The sequence below is a fragment of the Lycium ferocissimum genome, chromosome 10 (genome assembly GCF_029784015.1).
Source record: "Lycium ferocissimum isolate CSIRO_LF1 chromosome 10, AGI_CSIRO_Lferr_CH_V1, whole genome shotgun sequence".
Taxonomy (NCBI): Eukaryota; Viridiplantae; Streptophyta; class Magnoliopsida; order Solanales; family Solanaceae; genus Lycium; species Lycium ferocissimum.
Genome location: NC_081351.1, coordinates 51,625,295 through 51,636,236, shown reverse-complemented (window position 1 = coordinate 51,636,236; position 10,942 = coordinate 51,625,295). Strand labels below are relative to the sequence as shown.

Below are 10,942 nucleotides of genomic sequence, written 5' to 3'. Positions count from 1 at the left end.
TTAAAATAGATTATGCAAGCTTTCCCGAAATTAGTTGTGCCGGACAATGGAGGCAGGCTATTTGTGAACGTATTGAAAAGTGGGCTTGGTTATTAATTGGAAAATAGTTAGATGGGTGAAGAGCCGGATACTAACAAAGTCAAGCTTAATACGGATGGTAGCCTCTGGCAATGGAACTGGTATTGGAACGTTATTAGAAACTCTTTGAGGGCAACATGGTTATGGTGTTCTTTGTCACATATTTTATGTGACTCGATGGCGAGCCTATGCAGTTAAACACGACATGCAATGGTGCTTGCAGAATGGGAGCAATAACATTGTTTTGGAATTGGACTCTCTTATGATAGTTGAGATGCTACAGCACAAGGGCACCAACAATCTAAAATTCAAAGGTATTATTGAGGAGATCATGAGTATGATAAGTCGGATGGATTGCAGCATTGAACACTGTTATAGAGAAGCTAATCAAGTAGCGGATGGGCTTGCTAAGTATCTTTGCTTCAGAGGTGGATAATCACATTTTCACTAATTGGCATCGACTCCCTACACATTGCGAGAAGTGCATATCAGGCGGAAAAAGGCCGAGTGCATATCAAGCCCAGGACAAGGCCAACTTCCTAGCATTAGGATTAGATATGATAAGACTAATTTTTTTTTGTAAGCTAATCGGTAGTGTACATAGTCCCGGGGGCCCTTACGGACTAACTTTTGTGGGAGCTCCATTGAATTGATGGTGCATCATCTTGTAACTTTTTGTTGATGGAATAAGATGCACATCCACTGAAGGATGTAATTTATCAAAAAAAAAAAAAAAGTCATATTGGTCCAAAAAAAAAAAAAAAAACATAACTAGTGCGAGAAATATACCAATTATACTTGAGCTCAGCTTATGGAGTACTCAAAACCGATGGTTTCTTTGCATCAAAAGGCTGCAACTTGGAGGCTGACTGGTGTACACAAAAAATATAGCATCTCTAAATATGGCTGTGTTGCAAAATTCCCACTTGCTTCTTTTCTTTTAGAGGCTTTTTAGCACATGATGTTAATGTTGTTGGAGTGGAGAGCAAAGAGTAACATAAGTTGCCTCTGACCAGTGAAAAGAATTGTATGAACTTTTAGGGTAAAATTGAGCAATATAAAAACTTTTGGGGTAAAAATTGAAAAAAAAAAACAAAAGTAAAGGTCCAAAACAGAAAATGCAAAAAGTGAAAAATAAGGTTTTGGTTGTTTTCCAAATTTCAAATACAAGTTGTATTTGGAATTTTTATGGTCAAACACCATATATTAAAAAAATATTCCGGAAAAAGTGAATAATTCTCATGGCCAAACGGTCCTAAGTCTAGGTTTTTTTGGAACCGATTTTTTATTTTATATTTTACTTCTCTATAACAGTTGTTTTACCTGTATATAATGACAATAGCAATCTTTATAACAGTACACTCTTTGTAAAATTATCCCCTTTTAGCAGCTATCTTTTTTTTTGGAATATAATAATTAACCATCTTTATAAAAATGGAATATCTATGATTACCAATAATAAGTCTAGAGATTTTTACCAAATATCTTGATACTTTAATACACTATTTATGACAGAAAATATTATATGGATATATATTTCCATCATTAAAAAAATTTATTTATTATACAAAGTGTAATAAGCTTAGGATTTGGCAATTAAAAATGAAAAATTATATTTTATGCATCTTTTTTGCCGATAACAACAAAATCTTATTTAAATATCAATATTGTTATGGATATATAACGACCATAAAATTTAGGGCCAACGATACTATTATAAAGGTGTTTGAATGTCGTATTCCATCCATTATTAAACACATTGAAAACTATAGCACAAAGCTGTGGAAAGCTCCACCGCACCATATTACAAATTACATGCATGACAGATCATATGTATCGTCATGCTCTTAATCATACATGCATAAAGTGCGTACAGATTACTATTTATTAGGAAACAACAGCCTCTAGAATTTTTGGACATCATCTTCCACATCGCAAACGAAAGTTCCATCTTCACTGCTATAACTACAACCTTCTAACTGATTATCCTCTACTTTGCCCTCGTCTTTTTTAAATCCATAACAAACAAGATCTCCACTACCATTATAATATTGGCAACCCAATTTCCCTTCACAACAGTTAATGCATGTTGGACGAATTATTCCTGGGCAAATCTCATAGTAAAGATTTTGATCACATTTTTTAGAGCAAGCCTCCGCATCTGCATGTTTGACATTGCTCACAAGCAGAATTATTCCTACGTACAACATAGCCAAATTAATTAACTCAGTGTTGCCAGCAATACTGTTGCACATTGGATCCAATAATATAGTAGCAAATAAAATATCTTAAAATGTTGTTTAATTGAAACAGGGAGTAATTAAGTATCAAAGTGAAAAGAAAAGAAGAAGAAAAACCTTACCAAATGATAGGAGGAGAGCAAGGTAACTAACTTTATGAACAGCCATTCTCAATATTTTCAGTGTTACTTGGTTTTCTTTTTGAGCAAGGAGGGTGTTTTTCTATCCACCGACTTATAGCGGATGAGGGATTTAATTGGACAACACATGATAAATGACTTGACATGACTGATTTTGTTTCGTAGTAATAATGTGGATATATCATATATATAGATAGCTTTCACTTCCTGGTTGCCCATAAAAAATACGAGTAGTCATCATTTGATTTTACTTTTTTCCAAATTATTAAATACTTGAAATGGTGAGGATTTAATTTGGAAAAAAGAAACTATCAAAGAGCGGGGAAATTGTGAGGTTTTAATCCATATACTGATCCCAATTAGTTTGGGTTTGGGTCAGATTAATTCTCTTTCAATTTTTTTTTTTTTTAATAAATCTTTCTTGTCTTGCTGAACATACTTTACATTTTACAAGTCCTACTAAATTAAAAGGCAATATTGGATTGGTTACCAACACCTCCCTATCGAATTCAATCAAAAGCACCTAAATTACATGAATACACAAGTGAGTAAACTCATGTAAAATCAAGGTCAATCAATATTCAATGGAGGAATCACACTCCCTTAAGCTATCACTAGAAAATTAAGTTATAACTAAGAGAGAGTTCCTCGTCAATATTCAAGCTCTTCTTTTGTTATTGCCCTCATGATTCTTCGTACAACACAAGCAAAGTTCACTCTTTCCTCCACCCGCTCATCATCACCATCAAAGGGTTCTTCCTGGTGCATCCCTCGGTTCTTTATCATCACTTTCAACACCACACTCTTCTTCTTCATCAGTACGGTAGCCATAATTTATGGCTACAATTTACCTCCTATTAGGACATTCACTTACAATATGTCCTCTACCTTGTTAAAACATTGAATAGTAGAAGGTCAAGGGAAGTTAGGTTTGGCATTGTTACCTCCCTTTGCCTTGTCGTCTCCCTTTGCCTTGTAACCAACTTTGGGTTGGGGAGTTTGAGTAGTGGTCTTGGGCTTCTCCCATGTGAATGAAGGTTTACATTTAACTTTGCCCTTGCTCCATGATGAAGGTGAATCACTCTTTGCTTTGTATGACTTCTCTTCCTTTAAATGCACTTCAACCTCGGAACATTATGAAAAGCTTCCTTTAGGCTTCTATAAGTTTGTAGCCTCATGGGTTTGGAGATTTCATGATTCAAGTTGGATACAAATCTTATCACCTTTGTATAGTTCAAATGCTCTTCGATCTTGGATACTCTTGTTGACTTGCCTTAGCATGTACACCTTCTTAAGCACGTCTTGATAATAGTCGGAATATCATAGGTGTGGTGTTGATCTCGCGCTTGCTTCTTGGAGTCCCACCAAGTGGATTCATATCCCTCAAATTGAGTGAGGACATTCTTTGCTTTCAAAGCATCCGAGATGTCGTTGGTGAGAAAGATCCTCTCAATTTGCAACTTCCACTCAAGGAACTCTTTCGGGTCACTACTACCTCTGAACTTGAAAAGGTTCACCTTGATGGTATTCAAATTTTGATCTTGATCACCCCAATATTCATAACCTTTCCATCCCATGCCTTGGTTCCTACCAATGCCTCCTTGTCTTCCTCTATCCCGGTTGGCAATATTTCTATGTCTTCCTCCCTGTCGTGGCTCATCCCACCATCTTTCTTGGGAAACTTCCTCAACCATGTCATCATAGAGAGGGTTTAGAAATTTGTGTAGGTAAGGTTCTTGGTGAAGGTCTTGTAAAGGAGGAGGTGGGGTGCATGTAGATGTACTTGTGGGACATTTTGTAGAGGTAGTGCTACTCGTGGTGGTACTTATTGTGGGGGTTCATCTTGTGGAGGGTGATGATGTGCCGTAGAATTATGGCACATTTGATGCATGACAAGTTTTACTTGTTTTTAGTTGAGTTTGTATCGTTTTGATGTGTTTTCGTTATGTTTCAAGTAATTGATAACCAAAAGGCAAAAACAAGAAAATTGCACCAAAAGTCCAAAAAAAGAAGAGAAGTACGGACCATACATATTATTTATGGGCCGTATGTCCCAGCCGTAACTGGGATGCAAAAACAGAATGTCAAAATTTTGAGATGCTTTATACGGTGGATTGTATGCACCGTAGAATATTTCTACTGGTCGTACTTCATACCGTACTTCCTAAGGACATGCCATACACATGCGCGTAAAAGAAGACCTAATTCTGAAGAGTCTTGATCGTACAAAAGTTACGGACTGTACTTATGTTGTACGGTCCGTTTTAGGTTCCCCTGGGGGAAATTTTGTCATATGTATTTCAGCGTTTTTGGACCTTTATAAATAGTTTGTTTAGGGTTTTCTCGTCATCCATGTTTAGTTTTTGATACTTTACTCCATAGCATTGAATACTCATTGTCTTTGAAGCTTTTGAGGACATATTTCATCTTTTCATCTTCTTTATTCCTGTTGTAAGTTTAATGACTCTTTCAATGCTTTGTTTTACATTAAATATTATGAGTAGCTAATTTTAATACTAAGGTTGTGGACCCAATGATGGGTGTTTAACATTGAATATATGCATAATGGGTTGTTGGTTTTTACTTATTTTTGTTATTCGTTCAAGTTGGTTGATGGTTGCAAATATTAACCTAAGCCATAAAACCTTATTTTGCTTGGGAAGGCGAATTAGGGTTTGGTAGAAATTAGTAACAAGAACTCGGGGCATTAACCATAGTTTAATAAACTCACTTAGGAATAACAAGAGTTTACTTGGTAGAATTTAATCATTCTTACTTTCAACTCTTTTGTATTTGGGAAGATCATAAAGAGGAAATAATTTCTAACTATTGGTAAATTAAGAAGTCATTTAGAGATTAAGTGCATACCATATAATAATCCATTAGAAGTATATCATATTAACACCTCTAACATTACATCTCATCTAAAGGGAACACAACCTTGATTTCTTAATCCTTTAATTACAATCCAATCAAGATAGCTTGTAGAAATATAAAATCTTTTTACACACTTACCGGAATACGAAATTAGACCGAAAGTTAGGTAACAGGTGATATGTTTGGTGGTTTAGGTGAGGGGTGGCTTGCCTCACAAAGACGTCAGTGTTAGTATTTTAAGAAGTAGGTTGTTGTGTGTTTTAGGGATTTGTGCGGGTGGGTTGAGGAAGGCATAACGTATACAATTGTCCCGGAGTAAGAGTCGGTGATATACTCAGATTCTTGCTTGTTCCTTCTCCAACATTGGATTGTGGAATCCCAACTCGACTTGTAGTCTCAACCTAGACCAATTCCTAGACTCCCAACTTTCCATTTGCCCCTTTATCCCTTCAATATCAGTTTTTAACTCCGCTAATTCTTTAAGGACAAGGGCAAGCCAAGTCTCGATAGATATTGAGTCCTCCCCTCCTTGGGAATGTTCTCCAGAGTTAGACACTGTACCTGCAAAACTTAGCAAACAACGCTAGTGGCAAAAGTTCCTTATGTCACTCGTGTTTACACTCAATCCTTACCATACTAATTCTTATCCAAAGTTGATAAAAGAACTTTGTCCAATCAATTCACAAGGATACTAAGACTACGTGAACGAATAGATTCTAGTTAAATCAAACAATGGATGACTCGATAAAAGCTAACAGACAGAGCCAAAGAAGTATCAATGAAATAAAATGAGAAAATCTAGAAAGAAATTAGCACGAAATAAAATACGGACACAACAACTAACTAACAATCAAGTAAGCACATTTACGAGTGTTAATTAGCTTTGAAGATCAAAATAAAGGAAAAGAAAGTGAAATGTAATGAGAATTAAGTCAAAAACCTGAAATGTTCAATCCGCTAGATGTGGTGTTCAGTGTGTGGGACGCAGGTTGCACCTGTGGCTCTCAGATGCGTCCGCAGATGGGGCACTCAAAATCATAAGTTCTCTGTCACAATCTATTGCAGGTCCATGGATCACATGTGCCACCTGTGAGTAGCATATGCGACTACAGGTGGTGCTAGGTGCTGAATAACATTTGCACGGCAATTTTTCTTTTGATATTTATGTATCCGATTTTTTCTGATAGTTCTTAACCTTTTATCCCTTTGGACTACCTTTTTAGATATTTTACCCCTTTTGAACCTAATAACACTTTTTTCCATATGAATTTGGGGTTTTGAGATCAAACTTGTCCTTTTTCCACCTTCCTTAAGAATGTTTGAAGATTTTCAAGAACACCTTGAATATTCAAATTTTCAACTTTTTCAAATCAGCTTGAATTTCTTCCAAATTTCAGTTTCTTGACCTCTATCACTAGGCAAACAAAGCCCAATAACTTTGAAGTTCAATTCTCACTCAATTTTCAAGATACACTAACTTGTTCTTCAAGTTATTCAAACCTTCAAACCCGACAATGGTGAAAACTTCAAATCACCACCAATTGACTTGAAATTTTAGATCTAGGCTCAAACAACACTAGGGAACACAAATCTAGTGTAAAAAAACAACAAACAAGATTGATTGAAACAATTTTTTTTTTGAATTTTAGATTTTTGAGATTTTTCAAAATAAGACAAGCTAGGATTAAGAATTGTGAGAACAACTCTTTAGCCAAAGCTCTGATATCAAATGATAGGATCATAATTAGGAAAGTAGGAAAACAACAATCAAAATACGCGAAAATCAAATATATGAGAAATCGATAGACGAGATGGAAGAAATATGAGGTGAGATAGAAGAATGAAGGGATTTAATCAACTAATTATTGTGATTAATAAACATAGGACTTGATACCTACACCTATCAATTGACAAACAAATATATGAATCAATCCAAGGGAGAAGATAAACTTGAACTCACACATGGAGATCAAATCCAAAATTATCCAAGAGAGGTTCAAAGCAAAGGGATAAGAGAATCCTCCCACTAATGCATAGCAATTAATAAACTCCATAGAAGGAAAAACTACACCAAACAAGTTTCATCAATCAAAATACGAGGAATGAAAATAGACTAAAGACAAGTATTTATAGTTTTTGTTTTTATATGTCCTAGCCACAACTATTAAACTACTTGCCATGTTCGACATGTGCAACAAGTACCAAGCTTGCAATTATAGCCACATACAAATGTTTGGTCTTCTTTAAGAGGCAAGCTTTGGGCCTTGAACTCTTGGACTCTTGCACTCTTCCTCCCAGCTATAGCTTGAAAGCCCCCAAATGATTGTCTTCAGGTGCTTTCATAGCTTCATTCTCCATCAGCTTGGCCTGTAAAGCTAGCTAGAAAGTCCTTGGCTTGGCTTCTAGTACAAGATTTTGAGAAAAGTGAGCACTTGATCTATCCAATATCGTATCAAAATATTAGAGACTTGTGCTAATAACTGTTATAACAAGAAGAATATTGTAGAGAAAGAGAGGAGCATTCTTTATTTCTCTTGAGGGATGAGATTACAATAAATGAGAACCCTCTATTTATAAGGAAAAACTAACTTGGTCCGAAAGTCACTAATCCTAACTTTTCGCCAAAAATAGAAATTCAAAATAAATATATAATATTTATAACATGCCCTTATTTTTTTTTTCTCATTTTGTCTCTAATTTCTCATCTGGTATTTGGTATTTAAATTGAGGACAATTAATTTGGATTCTTGTAGCATAAAGCCCCTTAAAAAGAGGTACTGTTTCATATTAGGAATTTCTCCATACCAAGATCTCAAATACAAAATCTCTAATTAAGGATACATTACGGCCACCAACCCTTTTCCTCATTTTGTTCCATTTTTATGTCTTTTTTTGTTTGTCTTTTTCTCATTTAGAACAAATGCGCATTAGACCGCAACAATCAATATGCATGATTTATTTTTTCAACAAAAAAACCCATAAAATTCATTTATTTCACCGCCACCACTCTTTAACTTTTTTTATGTTCTTTGCAAGTTAGGAAGAAGAACACAATAATTTCCATATCCATGGCTTCAATATTCTTACAAGTCCTTGCAGTAATTTCATTGATATGTAGACTCTTTTTTCAAGAATTACACAGCAAATTCATGAGAAAGAAGAAAAAATTCCTCCAGACCCAAGAGGGCTTTCGATTATTGGAAATTTCCACATGATTGGCAAAAATTCTCACCAAGATCTTCATAGACTTGGTCCCATAATGATCATGAGATTACATATTTTGAAATTTTAAATAATAAAAGAGGGATAATAGAAGAAACGTAGATAAAAACATCTTCCATTCATTATTAAACACACTGAAAACTAAAGTACAAAGCTGTGGAAAGCTCCACTGCACCATGTTACAAATTACATGCATGACAGATCATATATATATATAGATACATACATAGAGTACGTTCAGATTATTTATTAGGAAACAACAACCTCTTGAATTTTTGGACAGCATCTGGCTCCATACAACGGACAGTTTCTAATTCACTGATATAGTAACCTCTTGAATTTTTGGACAGCATCTGGCTCCATACAACGGACAGTTTCTAATTCACTGATATAGTTACATCCTTCTAGCTTATCATCCTCCGCTTTGCTTGTGTCTGTTTTCGATCCTTTACAAACAAGATCTCCCCTACCACTAAAATAATCACAACCCAATTTCCCTTCGCAACAGTTAATGCATATGTCACGAATTACTCCTGGGCAAATCTCATAGTAAATTCTCTCATCACATTTTTTGGAGCAAGTCTCGGCTTCTACTTGTTCGACATTACTGACAAGCAGAATTATTCCTGCGTACAACATAGCCAAATTAATTAACTCTAGCAGTATTGTTGCACATTGGATCTAATAAGATAACAAATAAAATATCTTAAAATGTTGCTTAATTGTAATAGTGAATAAGTATCAAAGTGAAAAGAAAAGAAGAAGAAAAACCTTACCAAATAAAAGGAGGAGAACAAGGTAACTAACTTTGTAAACATCCATACTCGAATAATTTTAGTGTTACTTGATTTTTGTTGAGTAAGGAGTTTTATCCTATCCACCTACTTATAGCAGATGAGGGATCTAGCAGGACAACACATGAAAATCACGCCTAACTTTGTTTCCTTCTAATAATGTAGATATATTATAAAATATACGTAGCTTTCACTTCCTGTAGGTTGCCCATCTAAAATAAGAGCAGTGATTTAACATTTTTTTTTTTCAAATTATTTACAATACGGTGAGGATTTAATTCATATACTGATCCCCGAATTAGTTTGGGTCAGATTCTCTTTCAAATAAAATAATTTTTTCATAAATCTTTTTTGTCATGCTAAACATACTATACATTTTACAAGTCCTACTAAATCAAATTATGCCACCTACTCCCCTGAGCAAAGTCTATTGAATACAGCGTTGCCACGCTTATTAGACAAGGTCCTGTCCGGATAAGAAAGGCCCACCCTAACCATACAGTTTTCCAATCGGGAACCTCGAAATACAATCCAAGCAACTCATACTAGCTGATTTTTTACTAAAGGCATCCACTATCACGTTAGCCTTACCCAGATAATAAAGGATAGTAATGTCATAGTCCTTAAGAAATTCAATTCATCTTTATTTATTTATTTTGGGTGAACGAAAAAACTTTATTAATCACCATAAAACCAGCAAAACATCCACAATTGTAAACTGTACAGAAAAGTGAGAAACTTGCATACCTTCCAGGTAGGGCTGCTACCCCTCTCAAGGTCCAAAATTTAATCTATTCTTCTATCCACTATCTACTATGCGTGTATTTATACTGTATAAGCTTTGTATCCATTCCCTCCCCTGTCTATTCATTCTCCTATCTATGTGATTGTATAATTTAATCTGGCAATCCCTCTTTATTCGATCTCTAATGATGATTGGATGTGAATTTTTTTTTATTCCAATGAGCTTCATTCCTTGCTCTCCATATGCTGTACACCAAGGCTGTCAAGACTGCACACACGAATTCTCTACATTTCTTACCCCCAAGCTTCCTTGTCATTCTCCTCCATAGCCCTTGAAGTGCCAGATTTTGGATATCCATGCCCAACCATTGTAGAATCAGCCTAAGGCATTCTTGTGAAGAAGAACATTGAAAGGACAAATCCTCCACTGTTTCCTCTTAATCCTCACAGATGGTACAGTTACTATTTTGGCACAACCCTCTTTTGATTAGTCTTGCCCTAGTAAGGACCCTGTTATGGCCAACCAACCAGCATATAAACTTGTATTTTGGGATATTAATTCTGCTCCACACCCACCTTCCCCAGAGCCATGCTTCCTGCTATACTCTTCCCATTTGTAACCATTGTGAGTAGAATATTTTCTGGTCTGAGTGAGCCAACCATTCTCCACATATCCACCTTTGAATTTCTCCATGATGGAGCATACTTTCTTTCAGTAACATGAACAATCTGATGGTGCATGTGTCACGACCTAACCCGCCATGACTGGCACCCACACTAACTCCTAGTGGTCGAACCAATACGCTTAACCATCTACTCATTCAAAGTCCATTTTTATTTAGCCAAT

The 10,942-nt window shown here is 35.5% G+C and overlaps 2 protein-coding genes across 2 annotated transcripts; both read right to left on the bottom strand.

Moving 5' to 3' along the window:
• Positions 1-1,763: 1,763 nt before the first annotated feature.
• On the bottom strand, positions 1,764-2,578 carry LOC132034246 (proteinase inhibitor type-2 CEVI57-like). The gene is made up of 2 exons (XM_059424537.1): positions 2,441-2,578; positions 1,764-2,275 (listed from the first exon to the last, which is right to left on the bottom strand). Exons 1-2 carry the CDS (start codon positions 2,484-2,486, stop codon positions 1,983-1,985), a joined length of 339 nt encoding a protein of 112 aa, XP_059280520.1. The 5' UTR covers positions 2,487-2,578; the 3' UTR covers positions 1,764-1,982.
• Positions 2,579-8,656: 6,078 nt separating this feature from the next.
• LOC132034245 (proteinase inhibitor type-2 TR8-like) lies at positions 8,657-9,486 on the bottom strand. Its single transcript, XM_059424535.1, has 2 exons — positions 9,334-9,486; positions 8,657-9,183 (listed from the first exon to the last, which is right to left on the bottom strand). Exons 1-2 carry the CDS (start codon positions 9,377-9,379, stop codon positions 8,873-8,875), a joined length of 357 nt encoding a protein of 118 aa, XP_059280518.1. The 5' UTR covers positions 9,380-9,486; the 3' UTR covers positions 8,657-8,872.
• Positions 9,487-10,942: the final 1,456 nt, after the last annotated feature.

What these genes read in the sequence shown, in the direction of transcription:
- LOC132034246 (XM_059424537.1), bottom strand. Translation starts at nt 2,486, where the DNA reads ATGGCTGTTCATAAAGTTAGTTACCTTGCTCTCCTCCTATCATTTG. An exon ending in TGCTCTCCTCCTATCATTTG is followed by an intron (nt 2,276 to 2,440) that starts GTAAGGTTTTTC and finishes TGTTGTACGTAG; the next exon opens with GAATAATTCTGCTTGTGAGC.
- LOC132034245 (XM_059424535.1), bottom strand. Translation starts at nt 9,379, where the DNA reads ATGGATGTTTACAAAGTTAGTTACCTTGTTCTCCTCCTTTTATTTG. An exon ending in TGTTCTCCTCCTTTTATTTG is followed by an intron (nt 9,184 to 9,333) that starts GTAAGGTTTTTC and finishes TGTTGTACGCAG; the next exon opens with GAATAATTCTGCTTGTCAGT.